Source organism: Leptidea sinapis, chromosome 11, assembly GCF_905404315.1.
Source record: "Leptidea sinapis chromosome 11, ilLepSina1.1, whole genome shotgun sequence".
In the NCBI taxonomy this organism is placed as follows: domain Eukaryota; kingdom Metazoa; phylum Arthropoda; class Insecta; order Lepidoptera; family Pieridae; genus Leptidea; species Leptidea sinapis.
The window spans coordinates 11,820,696-11,840,908 of record NC_066275.1 but is presented as its reverse complement, the minus strand read 5'-3'; the positions used below and the strand labels follow the sequence as shown (position 1 = coordinate 11,840,908).

Genomic DNA, 20,213 nt, shown 5'->3' with positions numbered 1-20,213 from the left:
TAACGTATTGAGACACGATTTAGAGGTCCGTGGCCTTAGGTAATTTGTTCAATTGAAATCATGCAATTGAATTTTGAATATTTTATTCACAACTGATTGAGATGAAGTTTTATGCATGTGTAGTTTGGACGACGATACATTTTTATGTAAAGTATGACCTGAATCGACGTACACTATTAGCTCTACATAAAGGAACTCTACATCGAACAGATGTCAAATGTTGTGTACAAATTAAATTATGTAAGCCTAATTTATTTGTTACTTCAAGGTTGGCTCCAATCAAGGGAACTCCTCAAGGGTTAACTGTTTGTAATTTTTAATGAAACCCTTCAAATCACGCAATACCCATATTTATGAATATAAAATGAAAGGGTTTGCTTAAAGAATTCGAAAAACTTTTTCTCCAATCGTACTTAGAACGTGTGCCCCTAAGTTAACGCCGGTGTTAACGCGTCTATTCCGGCACTCATATTGAAAAGGCGTAGTCTCTGTCCATCTGATACAAAAAAAAAGAAGATAGTTCGAATCCGGCAAAGTACAGGCCTATAGCTATTATCTCCTGCTCTCCAAAATCATGGAGAGTATAATTAACTGCCAGCTCTTGGTATACCTAGAAGGTCACCAGTTGATAAACGAGTGACAGTACGGCTTTCGCCATGGTCGGTCGGCTAGAGTACCCTAAGGCTATCTGCTATCTCCTACACATAAAAAGAGCACCGCAATACTTCAAGCCAATCCACATTCTAGCGCTCTACAAAGAGCAGGTCCGGCCAAATATAGATTATTGTTTTCATCTCTGGTCTGGTGCGCCCCAGTATCAGCTTGATCCATTTGACCGCTCGCAATGCAGAGTAGGTCAAATTGTTGGAGTCCCAGTGCTCTGTGAACGCCTGGATCACATCGCGTTGCGTAGAGACGTCGCTTCATTGTGTGTTTTCTACCGTATTCACCACAAGGAGTGTTCCGAGGAGCTGTTTCACCTGATTCCTGCCGCAGAGAAGGAACGAATCCTATCCCAACTTGCTGACTTATAGTGCCAACCGCGGCGGGTCGCATGTCTGCGACGTGGGCGTTGGTTAGGCACTACACCTCTGACCAGGCAATGGTCGAACATTCCGAGAGGGGCGTCGACAGAGATAGATCCGGTAACTATCGGGATGTGTAGTCAGCAGAAGATCTAATAAGGTGTGCGCCATGTGGCTATCCACATCGGGGAGCTGCGTTGACGACTCAACCAATTGTGACAGACCATACGCCAATGCAAAATTTTGCACATATCACCCTGCGTAGTCTGTGGTATTCGGCATTGTGCCCGTTGAAATCACCCAAGACTACGATTTCAGCAGAGGGGATCTGTGCAAATACGTTGTCAATTATTGCTGCTTGAACGTAGCCCATGGATGATCCGTTTCAGCATTTTGCATGCGTTACCGGTCCTCGACACTATCTATGTGAAACATAGAGGCACTACCCCGATACTTCACGCCAGTATTCTGTCCGAGTGTGGTAGTTAACCCGGACGAGTCTGGGCCGATTGCGCTGACGTCATAAGACGGCAGCGTAACTCACAGTCACTTCTTACGACACCCTTGGGCCTGGGACTCCCCTATCATTTTTACACCCCGGGGAATTATTCTACATACTACATATATACATTATTCATTATTTACATTATGCCTTTGTCGTTTACCAGAGCCAGCAATCTCCAAAAAATTTGGAAGGATAATTTCTGCTTGTTTTCATGTCGGATTATGATTTCTGGAAACGATAAAGTGAGTTGATCCGACAACTTATTTAACGATTCAAAATATCTTAGCAAATGAACTTGGATCCTACGATAGTTTTATTAAAATTAAGTAGTGTAAGGCATAGGAAATATCAATAAAATGTTACTAAATACTCGGCGCCAAATTGTACAGTGACTCTTAGTCTAAAAAGGCCTGTTACGTGCTGACGATATACGCATATCTTTGACAGCTGATAAGTTCGCTTGCCTTCTGAGTACTGAATGAATCGTAAGTTCTATTCAACATTACAAAAGGAGCGTTAGGTTGTAATACATTCTCCAAATGATCCCCTCGCTCCCTGTCTAGATTACTGTTAGAAACGAAAGCGAATATAAATGAAGGAAATAGCCTGCAAAAACGATGATGAAGGATTTAGCTGTACAAAATCTTTTATTTAATTAGAGTGGCGAGTTAGTTTCTTGTATGTTTTTCTCAAGAGCTCTACTTTTCCAATCATCCGGTAGATTCAGTAAATAAATAGAATTATGTCGATTAATAAACGCGTAGTTAAAGCCTATTAAAATAGAGATTATTTGATTTTATTTTTATTGGTTGGTGTATATCGTTATTATAGTCCACACTGTAATGAATGACGTAAAATCCACAGCTGACATCGGCAAATGGTGAACTAATATTTACATACAAGTTAGTGCAGTTTCATTGAAAGGAAGATGAGTGGAGTTGTGGTTCACGAGCACGCTAAGCGAGGTCACTTAAAGTTAGTGTCGGCTCGTAAACGTATTGGGCGGAGGCTACTGGGAACGACTCGCCCGCGGCGACCGCACTCGACACGTCGCCGGCTCTGAATCGCACCCATTCACACGTTGTCATAGTGTGGACATGACTTACATATATTCGAAGTTTATAAGAATTTTGCATGAATATTACTTAAAGAGCTGAGTTTTCAGACATTGATTTACCATTATGTTTTTTTAACAATGGATCGCTGGACTCCAGTTGGATTCCCCCAGGGATCACCGAAATTTAAATTTAAAGGTTATAAATTTCGGTCCACTTTGTAAGTCTCAACAATGCTAAGTAAGAGCATATAAATAAATTTAATTGAAGATATACATTGTAATACGAAAGATCTGTTACGCGTGAGTTTTATGGTTGTCATTCCTTGTGGCGAGTTTAAATTTACAGTGTGTTCACTGTAAATTTAAACAACCTTATAAAAATCAATAATTTTGATGATCCTTGTGAAAATTTGACATACAATAAACGGTCACACCGAAAGCATCTCATGAAATGATAAAAGATGGGACATCTTAAAATTATGAATGCATGTAATCTAAAATTGATTGATTATACTATCAACAGGTTCAATGGTTACATTTTATATACTTTTAGATAATCTATGACAAAGAACACCTTTGGCAAATAATGTAATATTTGCACACAAGAAAATTTATAAGTATAGGAAAGTAATCGTAATTGAGAATCGCTTGAAATATGTTTAAAAATAGCGAGGCGTATCCATAGCAAGCTCCCCTGGGAAAGGCGGTGGCGGCGTTCCGACAACAGACAGCGGGTGTCAGCCGCCACGTGCTACCCAAGGCCACTCGCTTAGTGTCAAGGTCATTGCCACTCCAGCTCAGTACACAGTACTCCGTGCACGCCGCACCCACGCTGCGACACCATAAACTACACCGACCCACATACAACAACCTGTGCCTCGCAACTATGTCTCACATCGCATCTCAACTCTCCACATGACACTCTCAATCAATGTTGACGATGTATAGTATTCACGTGTCGTTTGATCAGAAGTACCCAATGTGTGCACTCATATGTATACCGAAAGTCAGGCGTGTATGAAAAGAAAAAACAGCGGTAGACGACGCAGATTCTTGAAACCCATGATATTCTGGGCAGCACCTCAATTGTGCTTGTGAGAGACAAGGACCTATCCACACTCAATATTTATATGTAGATAGGTTTGCTTAACGACACACGAAAGCCAGATTAACATCTCATTCTCTTTTTCTCGTCTCGTTACACATTTTGTGAACCCGATCTAAGATTGTAAGTCGTTATTTTTGAAAGGAATCCGTTTGGCTCAAGATGAGCATCATTGAGGATGAGCCAATAGAATTGTTTGCCCTATCAAAGGTGTATCTAGGTCGCAATTTGCGTTTCATCCTTCCTGTACACCCTCCACCTATTTTTGACTTTAGTGCATTCAAAGACGCCACTCAAGATCCATGTCCGGGCCTCTAGGCTCTACCAATTTAAAGTCCTGCAAGTCTTATTTGGCAGGCCCAATATGGAAAATCGTCAGGGAAACCTTACAGGATTCTAAAAGCTCGTACTCCTCAGAGCAAGAAAAATTTGTTTATATCAATCTCAGTTTTACACTACATATGTCCATCAACGCCTTTTAAAGCATTAGAGCAAAGAGAATTCCTCTTTTAGTTCATATATATGAAAATTGCAGTAAGTTTTTGTTGCTTTCTTGGATTTGTTTAGTTGAGTAACTATTCTTCCGAATACTGCTTAACACTGAAGAACAAGGTCTTTCAAAAGGCATCCGAAATATATGGATCTAACCCGTGGAATTTACCATTATTTGAATATCGTCAAAAATATAAGAACTATTAATCCAAAATACTACATTATAAAGTTCTAGTACAGTACAATCAGCATCTCAGCAAAGATTACGAACCTCAATTTGCCATGTTCCTGTCATTCTCCCCGGCTTCTTTCATTGACATCAACGTTTTCATACAAGCTCTCTTTTTCTTGATAGATTACAATATCTGGCCTATTTTCAATTCAGGTCCCCAATCTGATCATAGAATATCAGCCTAGATTGACCTTTTTCACCCAAGATATTTTTGAATCTACTTTCATTTGTCCTCACTACATATTATATACCTCAACTTAAAATTATATGCCTGGATGAAAATGTGTTCCTCTACAGGGCGGTTTTCAAGGACTTTCTTCCACATACAACCAAATTATCTTCTTTCTTTTTCAGTTTCTTCTTTCGCAGTGTTTTCAGGACGATACGACATGGGGACCTTACAAAAATCACGTAGGTTCGCTTTTCTAAAAGGCCGCAAACGTTTCTGTGATACGTATATTATTGCAGGAGAATGCGAGCAGAGGTGATCTCTGAGCAATGGATGACTCGTACGCTAGTTTCTTTCCTTTCCATGAAAAAAATATAACTACTTATATGTTGCACTTTTTGAATGATACTTAGAATTTAAGAGTAAAATCTCCTTTATGATACCTTGGAGACAAGTAAATGGGCTAAATAATTACTGTTCATCAAACTGGTGCATAAAAACTGCCAAAACAGAAACTCCTTCGTTCAATAAAAAGGTCTATGAGCATGATTCCTCTGGTGTTAAAAATGGGCTGTGATCATAAACCATCAGGTGTCCCGTATGTATCCTCTTTATATGAAGCCCAATCACTGAAGAAGCGTACCTATCAGAATGCTGAATGAGCACTGTTACTACAAGCATATCAGTGTGGTGGGAATTAAAAACAAAAATACTTGCAGATTTTGCCTTGAGGACGATGAAACGCCTGTGCATCTTCTTTGCGATAGCGGCCCATTAATGCATAAAGGTGTGTTTCTTGGAAAATACACTTTACTTCCAAGTGATGTTTGCAATACCAATGTCAAAAAGATACTGTGGTTTGTAAAAGCTGCACGGGCTGATGACGAAGTATGTATGAGTGGCATACACAATAGTTCAATCTTGGACGTACTAAGACCCATGGCACCAGGAATAATACCCCCCTTTCCAAACAATAACATTAAATCCCCGTTGGTCCTCTTTTTCACAAATGCATAACAATACCATTTGCATAAATTGTCTTTACGTACTAAAATATATTAAGGAAGAAGTTAAATTAAAAACTATTTTTCAAATAGCTACATTACTAGGATATCATAAAGGCTCGACTTATTTACGATGCGTCAGGCCACCAAAATAATAAAACTTCATACAAATTGAGATGGATTGAGATATTTTGGAGTCATGCTAAAAAAGACAATGATACTATTATGTTATATATTTTTTATTATACTCATATTCAAATGAATCCTTAGAAAACATAGCAAATATAATATATTTTAAATATAGAAATAAGTCAAATAATAAATGAAAAACTATAGAAGCAACTGAGATTGTAAGTATCGCCAAAGACAAGATCAATATTTAATACTACACCACATAAGTGAAACATCTACACCTACCGAGTCTGCCTTAGGCAACTCGAGCTAATTTTGCCTAAACAAACGTAACATACCTGAGCGTGACCGCTGAATCTCAATCAATATCCGCAAAAGTGCTCAGCTTGCACAACGAAGTTTTTACTTGAAATAATTAAAAAAATAATCTGAAAAAACATATAAAAGGCATATATTTTCTAAAAATTGATGTCTTTAGAATTCTTTTTGATGTCATTTCTAATATACTGGTTAACTATTTATTAAAGTAAACTTAGTTAGTTAGCTATTGATATAAGTTATATATAATAACTATAAATTTAAATCTACCATGCAACTGTTAAGGGACAACATTCCCGCCATTAAATAGGACTCTAATCTACAAACTGCAATTCTGCTAAATTAAAGGATTTATCGTAATAACTTTACAGCGTCGTACTTTTTAAATTAATACATTACTGACGCTTGCAAAATTATATTGTAAAAATAAAAACCTTTATAACTATAACATTAATAGCCATTGAACTAATTAAAATTCTGAATGTATTACTGGAGAATCGAATGACTTCAAAACTTATACCAATTGCAATACATGCTAATATTTTATAGACAATAAAGTTGGGGTAAACGAGGGGTCGGAAGGGTCAATTGATTGCAATACGTATGCTTTGAGCACAAACAATTATTGCATGTCTGGGTCCGCCGAACCACCCTTGTTGTCTGGGACAGAGATTTCCTATAATTATATTATGATTACGAATACCTGTCTGCAGTCTGCATTCAATAGCTACGCGTCATAAATTGTATTAATTTGGACTTTGGAATTCATTCCCATATTTACAAAGGTGTACTCTACATCTTACTTTGTAACAAGATGTATAACAGAAGCCTACATTGTCGCACTTGAATAAAAAATCCTGCAATTTTATAAATATACACTCATTTACCTAATCCGAGTGTTAAGGTAGATTTAGATTAAGATCAAGGCCAATTCAAGAGTACTATGAATAAGACAGCATATTTGAAAGGGTACAGGAATATGACGCGGTTAAAACAAGCCACGCAAGCCTTGTTGATTACATTGCAGTATCGGTCAGAGTCCTTGATTGAACCTAAATTCTGAATGGCATGAATCAAAATTGGTCTTTTGTCACATTGAGGCATAAGATGTTATGTCTCATTAGCCCTATCACTACTGAGCCCTTCAAACCGAAACAGCTTAATGTGCCGCTGAGGTATCCATTCAGCCGGAGTCCTGGGCAAAGACGATTTCCACTGGTAATAATTAAGAACACCAGGACCGTGATGTATAGAGGCGCGTAATCTCTGCCTATCCTGTAGGAGACAGGCATAATTGTATGTAGGAATGACTAATCCGTCCTAATGAATGACATCAAATTAAGCCCTAAGCCCAACAGAAAACATTACTGGAAGTTTAATTTGCGATTAAGGCAAGTATAGAAGCGGGGTGTACGGTGGTGTGGAGGGTTTGGAGTGCATGTGCGGGGGTCGGCGGGGCGCGGAGCGGGCGGGGGGGGACGCGGGCTCCGCGGCGCGCGGGCGTGACTCGGCCGCCACTTCTCTGTACTCCAGGAGCCCTGGTACACCTCGGTTTCCGGAGAGAGCTCCCTCGCGAATTTGCAAGTGTGTCCCGCTGCATTGGGTCCCGTGCCGGCCACGTGCCAGCCTGTTGACGGCGACACCTTGCGTCGCCGACTGCCGAGTACCCATTCCATTGATACCCGTAATTACGATACGTCCGGACTTTTTGTTACGTTTGTTTGAAGACTTTCAGTGAAGAGTTGTGCTATAGCTATTCGTCCGTGTGTGTGATCAATGAACAATTGGATGATTTTAAATTAGTATGACTTTTAACAACACAAAATACGGTATTATAGTTTCGTAAAGGTTTTTTTGAAAGTATTTGACAGTTGTATTTAGAACTTTTTGTTTTAAATTGTAACACGTAGTAAATGGACCGTTGCGATTTAAAATCAGTTTCTCATACTGCCGACACCTCAGTATGGAACAACAGACGACAAGGGATGAGCGTGCTCACGCGTATAAGATTTACAATATGTACAAGGTACTGTACCTATTACTCTCATAATAATATAATTAAGTTTAAGATAGAAATGATAAGGAAGAAGTGTGGTTCGGTATATTTATAGTAGCAAGGTTAATACTTTAGTACCACCATTTAAAAACATAACCAGATCATAAGCTATATACATATTATATATATTTTTGTACCTCATATCGTATCAGCTTCTTTCATACATCACTCGTATATTGACATAATCTTAAATAGTATTTTGTAGTTTTTTTTTTTAATTTACTTTAAAGCATTTAAGATTATTATTATACATTTTTATTTCACGGATGTAAAGTTTGGAGTCTATATAAATCACGGATATAAATTATCAAAATACGATAACCATTTACAAATCCTAAATAGTTATTTGAAATACTTTTATACTTAACAAGTGTGTATAAGTTATTTTTTTTACCTACTCCAAGTGAATGAATTTAAAATGGTTTAAGTACTATTATTTATATCAAAGATGTTTCATTTCTTTTAGATCAAAACATCTTATATTATTTTTAATATAAGATTCAAATTTGAGACTGTTTTTTTTACTGTCTATATTTCGAGTGCCTCGAATAAACATACCTAAAGGGGTAGGGTGTATTAGCATTACTCAAGTAAGGGCGGGTTTATAAGTCCGTAAGTATGAATAAACATAAATTCCAAGCTACGAATAATTATTGTAGATAACACAGGTAGTTACTGAGGGTACATTTGAGTGTATAGGTGAAGGGTACTGAAGCGCCATCGGCATTTCACGGCATATTTGGGTACTACGTGGAACGCCGTGATGGCAACATCGACGCCCCTCCGCGTCTTGCCACTTGCCACCGCCAGTCCGGCAACCAACCGCCACGCAGTCTTGAGTCTTCCCGCGCGGCTCGCACGTGTTCATAGCGTATACATTAATCTCAACAAAATGTTTTCCGACTAATATGTACAGTAATAGGGCCAAAGTTGGTCACCGTTAATATTACGTGAGTTTAATACCATTGCGGTAGACATAGCCGACTTTTTCAGTGTGTGTTCGAGCAGTGTGCTCTACAAATTATTTTTAAATTATTTCAATTTTACTTAACTGTCATATTAATCAAATCTTGTATGAGAGCGGACTTCAAAGTTATAATTGGATTTTTCTTCGTCTTCGTGCATACTAACGGTACGTGGCAGCTGTTTCTATCTAATTAATGTATCATATTATATTATTTAAGGTCTTACGAGAGCATTATATATTGTCAATATAAAATATAATATTTCACCTTTCAGCATATAAGATATTTTTTACAAAGTCAGAAAAATCTATTTAACAAAATTAAGTAACTAAGAAAGTAGTGTTACAATTTAGATCTATAATAGATAATATATCGATATTGCGATAAGGAAATTTATTGCTCATGCTACCTTATCTACATCATTATTATTATTTTAGATTTTCTGTTAGAAAATACCTGATATTTTTATGTTCGTACTGAAAGCTTGATTTACAAGACAATGTCAAATAGAAAAAATGTTCAATACTTTGCTCTCTAAGGAGACAAGTAGGTACATGTCTGATTAGCGTAATGGTTCCGTACAATATACAGATACGTCAGTCGGGTTAATCTAGATACATTACTCTATGTTGAGTTCTTCATCACTGGATGCAGCATACAGATCGTTTTCGGCTGCTCAACCCGTTAACTCGGTATTCCTCACAATTTCTTAAACTAGGAGACCTCCTCCAACACGCATTGCTATGCCGATGATAGTACGTATGGAGGTGGCATATAGGTACAAAAGCCATGCTTGCTCTCTTAAGCAATCTGCGACCGAAAGAAACTTGTATCATCTATCGAGCCTCAATTTGAGTTTCAGAGACACTCAGTGGTAAATTACTATAAAATCGCATATTTTATCGTATCATCACTCTTCGACAATAGAGGGAGCTTTATGCCTCGGCTGGTATCAAAATATTGGGTTTCAAATTCTCGAGCGATTGCCAAATCTGCGGTCATCTGGAAGGTAAAGCCAAATTGCCTGCGAAGAACCTGGGGGTCAAAATTAGAGCGATAATACTTCAAGTCGGCCCACATTCTAGCGCTGTACTTCGCTACACAAAGCGCAAGTCCGGCCACATAATATGAGTCTCTTCTTTGGTTGCTGGATTTCTGGTAGCGTTTGATAAATCAATTATTATAAAATAAAACCATCACAGGCAGCAATAGTTTGACATTAGAACATTCAAACAAATATTCGTTAAAGTATCAAAATCTTTATAAAGCGATTATTCAAGATGTTTGTAACAAACGGTCACCCTAATTGACTCTACATTTTTTGTTGGTAATAAAAACTAGTCACCTGCTTGTTTTTTTGAAGATGTTTGAAGTTTAGTTAACAATTTACGAGGGTTATTGTCAGAGTTGCTTTCCATTCGTAATAACGACAACTCCAATTGATTTAACTATGTTTTAGTAGGAACGACTTCGGATTAGGGGTTATTGACCGTAACCACAGAGTATGTTAACAGATAATGTAGCGTTACTTCGTAATATTTTAACTTGCTCGTGCTCCGTGGCTTAGTTTTGTATTTTAATGTACATTATGTAATACTATTTCTTTCTTGATAATTCTTACAAAAAGAATCGAAAACTAAATAATAAACAATAATATGTACTAATATTTTGTGTTTTTAAATTAATTTACTAATCGATACCTGAGTTGAGTTTCGTATATCATAATGTTATAGGAATACCTACTTGAGATTTCGTAACTCAAAAATAGCCTTTCCGAACAGGAAGACGGATTGAGCTTTATAAATTTAAGATAACTTTGATGGTACTTAACTACTTACCAATATATCGTTCACTTGACAAACACGTCATATCATGATAATATTAATCGGGGCGACCAGTCTTAAGGGGGGTATTTCATTTAAATGAATAAAAAAAACTCATTATTAAAAGTAGCTTAGTACCTATTAAAAAGATTAGAACGTATTTCATATCAGTATTGAAACTTGAATTAGATTATTTCGCGTGCTTTACAGACTGCATTCCAAAATCACTCTACGACCCACTACCAACGCGTAGCCAATACAACTGAGATTAGGAAAGATAACTGAAAGAAAAATGGCTGCTTGAAATTTTAAAGATATTTTTATTACATAACGTAGGTATTCCCCGAGGTTCTTTGAAATCATGAACATCAAAATTTTAATTGCGGATACTGAGCATAAAATTATAATTTTAATTGATGCGTTTTAAACATTCACATTTCTTTGGGGAAATTGGATTGTGTTATTTTCCCATTTCTATGGGAAAATTTTCTAAATCGGTTTTTTCAAAGAAAAAAAAAATGAAAAATTTATGTTTTTTTTTTGTGAAAGAAGAGAAACGAACGTACGGGTCACCAGATGATAAGTGATCACATTCTTGTGCAACACCCGAGGAATGACAGGAGCCTTGCTGGCCTTTATGAAAGTAGGTGAGTGTACGCGCTTTTTTTGAAGGTACCCCTGGGCTCGTTTGTCCTCCTCTTCCATAAAAAAATACCTAAACAAAGGCGACCTAGATGTATTTCGATTCTGGACTAGACAGAAATATTAGTACGATTTTCAGCTGGTAGGGACACATTTACAAATAAATTCTAACAGAGCCCAAAGCAATCCAATGATTTAAACGACGTGAAATGCTAACTTTTGAACTCAAGCCGTAATACTCTGTAATCGTTAAAAAATAACAACACCACGGCGGTGGTGTACACGTACCATTTAGACATACTAAAAAAGTTTTTCACGTTCATTGGTTATCCTAAAACGCCAATTTCAAAAAGACCCATATAAATCTTCCTAAATTCACGGGTAAAATTTTAACCTCTAGCCGCGATTTTACCAATGACACTTCAAACTGAGTTCAATATAACTCAGTTTTACGTAATTAACTTCAAATCCCAGTCTTAATCTCGATTAAACACAAAGCGATTTCACCAATAACTTTTGAGCGTGTTGACGTAAGCTGAATTTATATGTCATATACAATAGAATGTATCAAATACCTGTCAAAACTGTCATCAATCAGAATTGTTAAAAGTCAATGCTCCTATTACGATAACGACAGTGGCAGCTCTTGAATGCAATCAAATATGTTGAACGTCCAAAATTTGGCGATCAGAGGGCCTACCATCAACTTTTAATAAGCGATACGATTCCAATGCAGTTCAGTTTAGGTACCTAAATTGAATTGAATGCGTATCATGATGTGCCTTTTACTGAATGGCGTTTGGATCGCTTATAAAGAATGAACGAAATAAATTTTTCTGCATAAGTTTGTCTCTCTTACTCGAACCATATGCGTTGCGTTTCGAAACATAAAATGATATGATTTTAGCGGGTTTTTTTGCGTAGAAAATACTAAAAATATATTTTAAAATTGCACTTTATTGCGTCAAATTATAAACCATTAAAGCCTTTTTTGTACTTATTAAATAATAATAATATAAATAAATATAGTTCTTTGAATTACAAATTAAAAGTTTGCTAGGTGTTTTCGTAAAAATGACGAGTTATGAACGCACCTTCATTGATGTTTGATTTATCAGGAGCACAGAGAACATTTTTTTATAATTCGTTCTTGCGAACAGGCTATAGCCCGGGCCCTTACTGCCTCGTCTTTAGTATTATCATTTTTGGTATTTATTTTCAGTATTTTGTTTTACAAAAAAGTCCAATAAAGTATTCTCATCTCATCTTTTATCAATATAATATTTCCTTTTCTGTATGTTTTCACTATTTTTTGAAAGTTATTAACAACACGATTCACTTTCCTCTAAGGAAGTAGCAACTTTTTTCGAATCGCTCAATTTGACACATAAGCTATCCAGTTTAGGTTAAAATATTACCTCATGGTACTAATGAATGAACGAACTAAATCAGTTTGCGATTCAATTGACATCATTGCGATTTAATCAGTTGATTTGACGTCAACCTAAATTAGACAGCTCTAATCACGTCGTGGTACGAAATAGCAAAGCAGTTCATTTTAGGTTGTCAATTGAATCGCAATAAGAGTTAATGGTAATTCAAACGCGTTTAGGTTATAACTGCGTTTAGTTTCTGTTCGTAAAATCAGAATTTAATCTTTAAACCCGTTTACAGGTGTAACCTTAGTTCAAAGTGTTAAAGTAAAGTTGTAATCGCGTTCTACTTCAATGGTGAAAACGGAATATAATCCTACAAAGCTGATACACAAATACAAAAATATTTTTATAAACTCGCAGACCTCTCTTTAATAAAGAAAATATTCTTGGTTACAAATATAAAGACGCAGTTTCAAAATAATCTAGCCCCAATCTCGACAGCCTGTGCAACGGGTCCCAGCAGTACATTTATTTTTATACTCAAACTTAATCATATAACATGTATGCTAGCTGATCGGTGTGCTTCGCTTTGCCTAAATAAATGCATACAAATTCATCATTTATTGAAGTAGGCGTTACTTTGCGGAAATCCATAATTATACAAATGATTTTAGTTTTCTTTAGTGTTAATTCCGCCAGTATTTGTTTTTAAACAATTGAGTCTCGCGGCAGATTTTGGCGAGACAACACGGATTTTTTTTTATATTATGAAAGTAAGGGACGAGACGAGCAGGACGTTCAGCTGATGGTAATTAATACGCCCTGCCTGCATTGCAATGCCGCTCAGGATTCTTGAAAAACCCCAATAATTCTGAGCGGCACTACAATTGCGCTCGTCACCTTGAGACATAAGATTTTAAGCCTCATTTGCCCAGTAATTTCACTAGCTACGGTGCCCTTCAGACCGAAACACAGTAATGTTTACACATTACTGCTTCACGGCAGAAATAGGCACCGTTGTGGTTCCCATAATCTAGCCGGCATCGTATGCAAAGGAGCCCCCCACTGGTAAAAACTTAATATTATGTATGTAATAATTTATATGCATACTTAGTGATACCTTCGTAGAATAATTATTATTGTGAACTCAGATACGTTCCAATAATAACAAAATAAATTAAAGCTACCTACTTTAACAACTTTCTACTTTCCGCGCTCTAAATCGTACAAGAGATACACTAGCATTAAGTATGGCTACTTTATATTATATCACTTGTCAATTATTAATAGTATTTTATAATCGTCTGGTAGAAGTGGAACGATACGAACAATGAAATGATTACATTAAAAGTCTAAAGAAAAATCTCCATCTTCCTTTTTAAGATTAGATGGACCCTCTTGCTGCTAGACAAGCGGTGAAAAGAGGCCAGGTTTATTACTTTAGTGTGAGTGACAAGCTACGTCTTACACTCGCTATTTGTATGTCACTTTGTCTTAGTGTGCGTGTATTGCTCAAAATAGAAGTAAACTGTCAATCTCATTTCGTAGTATAAAAAGCTGTCACAGTCTATCTAGTCGTATAGATGATGTACGTTTTAAGTATAATTTTTTCGGGCGGTGAGATTTGGTATCCTTGCAAATTACCTTTAAAATCTTTTTTTCAGTATGCTTTGTAAGAATTCAAATAGATGTTCAGAATTATAGTTATTTATTTTTTATTTTGTGCGTAGTAAATAAAATCGCGTGTCATAGTGTAATAGGGAGAAAGTGTGATTCTTCAATTCGGGTGTTTTGAGACCCTCGGCTTCTCCTCGTACAAACTACACCCTCATAGGAATTCCTAACAATCTCTTCTTAGTGAACAATATACTATTTTATATGCGTATACTAAAAAAAGTATAACAAATGCTTTAAATTTATTAAATAGGTACTCATGGTTCACATTCGTAATGGCATTGTGAACTTAAACGTAGACTTGAGATAAAAATAACTTTTAAATTATCATCGAATGATGAATTGTTTCAGATGAATTCATCAATAAATTTTGTAAATGTATTCGTTTCTAATGATATAAGCACTTATTACACATAAGTGAAACTGAAGAGTGGCAGGGCACATAGCCCTACCGAGAGATGGCCGTTGGGGCAGAAAGTCCTCGAATGACGACCGGAAGACGCAGTGTTGGTAGGCACCCCACAAGGTGGACCAAAGATCTGGTCAAGATCGCCGGAATACGTTGGATGAGGGCAGCGCAGGACCTATCGCCGTCGTCAAGTTATTCTTCTTTGGCATAACAAAACAAAAATCCTTGAAAAAATTATTCGTCATAATATTTTACGTTTGTTGAAAGAACAATATTGTAATAAAGAAAGTATATAACCAATGAAAATATTATTATACCGCATAATTTAATTTAATTATATTAATTTTATACTATGTATTAGAAAGACTCTCATCCATCGGTTGTGGTTCAGTAGATATGAGTATCTGGTACATTGGCTTGGTAGCTGAAGTATGATACAAATGGTCTAGTGCTTAGTAGTACAAGTTACGTCAGGGTGTCGAATTTCCGTGTCGGTATTCGCGCGCATAGTAAAAATTCACTCTAATAATTTTTCCCTAACGCGCCAAAAGAAGTCATTTATTTATTTAATAGATCACCAACATAAGAAACAGTGGTCACAGTGTTAATGATTGCATTGCATTAATTATAAAATCTATCTTTTCCTACAATTAAAGTTATTACTTCAAAAATCATTGCTAGAATTTACTACACGTGTTTTAAAAGAAATGATGTGAGTTTAAAAAAATATAGTAATTATCGGTAATCGCTGTATCCTTTCACTTGTTGGTTACTATGCAATGAAGCAATGGGCCACAGCAGCCGGTGTGCTACAAACTGGTTTGGTGGAATGAGACCAAGTTTGAGTCAGCCCGAGCACTCAATATCTATCAATTTTTGTTACCAGTGTCGATCATTTTACATTCTTACGACATTGACACGCTTGTTACAATTTATTCTTTACGTTTACGACGTAAACTGAAAATTGCAACGGCTTTTTGTAGATAAAGCCATGAGTGTTTTTTTGCGTCGGACCCTAACGGTCTTACAAAATTTTAAAAAAACGAACGTCATTTTAATCAAACGTTGTATTTAGTTATACCTGTCAATAAATCAAGAAGATGCTAAATGTTTACAAATCGATATTTTGCTTATGATTGGTTTATTCGGATTTCTTCTCTCTCAGAGCGCAATATGTTTCCGAAGCGGTAGTAGTATCTAGTATATTAGAAATGACATCAAAAATAATTCTAAAGGAATCAATTTTGAGAAAATAATTGCCTTTTATGCCTTTAACGTTTCCCGCGTTTATTTTGCAAGGCTGCCTGACTCTCGGAAAACTTCAGAATTATTAAATTGACAGTTTTGTCAGTCGATATAGTCAACATTTTGCATATTCTTGGTTTATTCTCAGGTAGAACTTTATTTGTACTAAGTTTATTTGTATAGCCGTAAATATTTTTCAATAGATACTCCCTATGCGTTTGAGAGTATAAAAATCATTACTGAGAAGCAGATTTTTTTTACTATTATTTACCTAATTAATATTTTTATAATTGTATGGCCTCAATCTCCTGCAAATAAAATGGTATATGATTTTTTTTTACGTAGGTACTCGTGTTAGGCATTGATTATTTGACGTTTGAGAACCTATTTTTCTTGCATCACTTTACATATTAAATTGTTATTAAAATAATTTGTAAAACAATGGCAATGAGTTTCTTGCTAATAATTCTTCTCTTTAATGCGCTTGTTTCCGAAGTGGTAACTGGTTAAAAGAAGAAAAAAATAACGGGTTGCACTCCGGGAGTGCCGGCAGTAGTTAAGACTGGAACATCATCGTTGTGCATTTTTTAATATTTTGGAATGGTTGTGTCTGAATCTGGATCGATGTGGCGGTCCTCCACAGTGCGGGTTTCAAGGAGCTTTCTTCCACGTACTTCAAATCTATGCAATGAGATTCCTTGTGCAGTGTTTCCAGGACGATACGACATGGGTACCTTCACAAAATACGCGTACACCTTCCCTTTAGTCCGGCAACTGTGATTCCTCTGGTGTTGCAAGAGAATTTGGGTGGCGGTGATCACTTAACATCAGGTGACCCGTACGCTCGTTAGTCTTCCTTTTCCATAAAAACAAAAAAGAGAGAAAACAGTGGAAATTTTCGGAGGAGGTCTAGAAGAAGGTCTATAAGAAGGCACACCGAGCTAAGAGACATATTATCCCTATTTAATATTATAAATATGAATGTAAGTTTGCTTGTTACGCTTTCACGCCTAAACCACTAAACCCATTTTAATGAAATATAGTACAGAGATAGACAAGAGCTTGGAAAAGGACATAGGTTATCTTTTATCGAGAATAAAAACCTTCCCGGGTATGAAATAGGGGGTTGGGAACTTATATGAAAGATCGTCATTATCGAAGATAGCACCTAAATAGCAACCTAGATAGCAAATCTAAAATATTTCTTCTAGCGTTTTTAAAATTTAGATCTGTGTGGGTTTAAAACGGGGATAAAAGTTCTATAGTTGGTAGCTTATAAGAATGAATTAACCACAGCAGTTTGTAGTGTGCATAGTGAGTATATTAAAAAATAAAAAATGTTGCCCAAAGTAACTATGCACGTGCACGAAGTCGCGGTTAAAAGCTAGTGATTAATATAGTTCAAAAGTATCAATAAGTTCAAATGTATGAAAGTTCGGAATAAAAGGTTTTATTATTATTATAATATACAGTGTAGGAGTATAATATTGCGATCATACTCAATTGTGATGATCAGATAGTAACGAGTACCGCAGAGCTCTTGGACGATCAAATACCATTATTAAAGACCAATGAGCTCTCTCAAAGGCGAATAGAAAACTCGAGTCTACAGTAAGTACATAAAAATTATAGATAATTTTATAAAATTGATCGTAACCATAACGTAGAAAGCTAACGTAGTTAGTTGCTCACTATCTTTATTAGTCTGTGGTCACTTAACTCTATCATCTATGGGTGAATAGAGGTTACTCAAGGAACAAGGAAGAGCGAAATTAATAGGGAAGGTAGTTCTTATGTGATTCGTGGTATATTATTAGTATTATACTATGCTTGTAATATCTAGTAGTATTATTAAAAGAGAAAAGCACATTAACGAATTTGCTAGAAACTGTGGCAATCATAATTTTAACACGAGATACAAATATAAACTTCTTATGCCTACGACTCCGTTAAGTCGAGTTAGTAAGACTTTTATTGGGCGATGTATATGCTTTTACAACATTTTCCCTCAATATGTAGGTAAAAACAAATGTGTTACCAAAATCAAAAGAATTGTTAGAAAACGTTGGTGTGGTAAAGGTTACTATAACATAAATTATTTTCTTAATGATACCACAGATTGGGAATGGAGCGACCGCCATCAGGCTATTAAATAATAAGTTTACTTAATTGTACTATATTACTTTGTAACCATATTTTTTATGAAAAAAAAAGAATCCCGCTGAGTTGCTACGCCAGTTCTTCTCAAGTCTGAGGCATAACATAATATAACCATTCCAAAATATTCAAAAATGCACAACGTTAATGTTCAAGTTTTCACTTCTGCCGGCACTCCCGAAGTGCAACCCGTTATATTTTTTTCCATATTTTCACAGCTTTTACAATCTATTTGTACGTATAAATGATCTAAGGTTTAAAGCATTATTATTTTGTTCCATCTCTATCTATCGACCCATGGACATCCGAATCCGGTGTTGGTTATCTCACGTGAGCCTCATTTGCGTTTGCACCCACTAGTATAAAAAAAAATTATCATTCTAAAAATTGAATAATAGATTTTTTCGTTTTTGCAACTGCGGTATTTAAAATTCGTACAAATTACTAGCTAGCTCTAAACACTGAATAATTTTTCCTAGATGTTGTTCATTATTAGACTACAATTGATACTCACTGAACATAAACGCAGAATGTCATTTTGTAAATGTACTTTTTAGTCAGTTCTCGATGTATAGACGTGGGGTCCTTGATAGATAATCGACCCGGGCCATTACGTCAATGATAATATATTACTAAATTAGCTTCAGCTATAAATCTTCATTGCTTTGCTCAATATAAAATGTATTACTTACGTCAAATACATTATATTGTCAAATGTTTCTTTTTAATAAATAAATATTTGTTATCTAGTTAGGTTATGTGACTTAATGTTCATTTTATACTTGTGACAAGTATAAAAGGAGTCTTTTGGCACCTTAGAGAAATATTATCAGAGTACATTTTTACAATACGCGCGCACACCGTCACGTAAATTCACACCCTGACGTTAGTTGGTCAACTAGACCATTTGATACTTCAGCTACCAAGCCTCTTGTAACTCATATGTCTACTGAACCACAACCGATGGACGAGAATTAAATAATTTTATAATCATTTCTTTCTAATTGTATAAAAGTAATTTAATGAAATTTAAATAAATAATAGACGAGAATTAAATAAATTTCAATATGTATTTGTAGTAAAATAAAAAAAAATCATTTCTTTCTAATTGCATAATTATATTTTAATGATATTTAAATAATTATTTAACGTAAAATATGCGGTATAATAATATTTTCATTTGTTGTATTTACTACCTTCTTTTTTTAAATCTCGTTTACATTAATTATCCTAATCTGTTCTCTAAACGAAATGTTTTTTGTCAATATTAGTAATTATTTGATGTTCTACTTACTCGCGGCTACGCGCTAAACCTGCACGATACAACGCTAGTAGGGAAGATGTTCTACTTTTTCGCGGCCGCGTGCTCACCTGCACAGGAGTGAAGATGTTCTACTTACTCGCATCCGCGCGCTAAACCTGCACGATACAAAGCTAGTGGTAAAGATGTTCTACGTTTTCGCGGCCGCGCGCTGTAGGTACCCTCGAGAACCTCGGATACGATATTATTCATATTGTTGAAACCATAATATTGGATTTAAAAAAAACAAATGGCGCGTAACCGAAAATCGTGACGATTTGCTATAAAATTTCTCTCATTCGTCGATAAAGAGGTTTCACTTAAAAAAAATTGAGTTTTTTGTTTTGTTACGCCAAAGAAGTTTTCTTGAGTGCGTAGGTACCTACACACACACTTATTTATACGTACGTTTTATACACGTAAGTCAAACTTTTAATTGTGTATTGCACCTTGCAAAGTTTCATTGTAAATATGATTTTGCATATAATATTCTATAAAATAACGAATTTGAACTGGAAAACTCAACT

General features: G+C 35.8%; 1 protein-coding gene across 4 annotated transcripts in view; it reads left to right on the top strand.

Annotated features, from left to right (window-relative positions):
* The first annotated feature begins 7,572 nt into the window (after nucleotides 1-7,572).
* Nucleotides 7,573-20,213, top strand: part of LOC126966924 (TOX high mobility group box family member 3-like) — a 33,792-nt gene continuing 21,151 nt past the window's right edge. For 3 of the 4 annotated variants that reach the window (XM_050811219.1, XM_050811218.1, XM_050811223.1), the window contains exon 1: nucleotides 7,573-8,065. In XM_050811219.1, the coding sequence (XP_050667176.1) occupies nucleotides 8,003-8,065 (63 nt within the window). In that variant the 5' untranslated portion in view covers nucleotides 7,573-8,002. Of the gene's footprint in view, nucleotides 8,066-8,928; nucleotides 9,228-20,213 lie in introns of those variants that run through there. The other variant, XM_050811220.1, reaches the window with a different exon arrangement.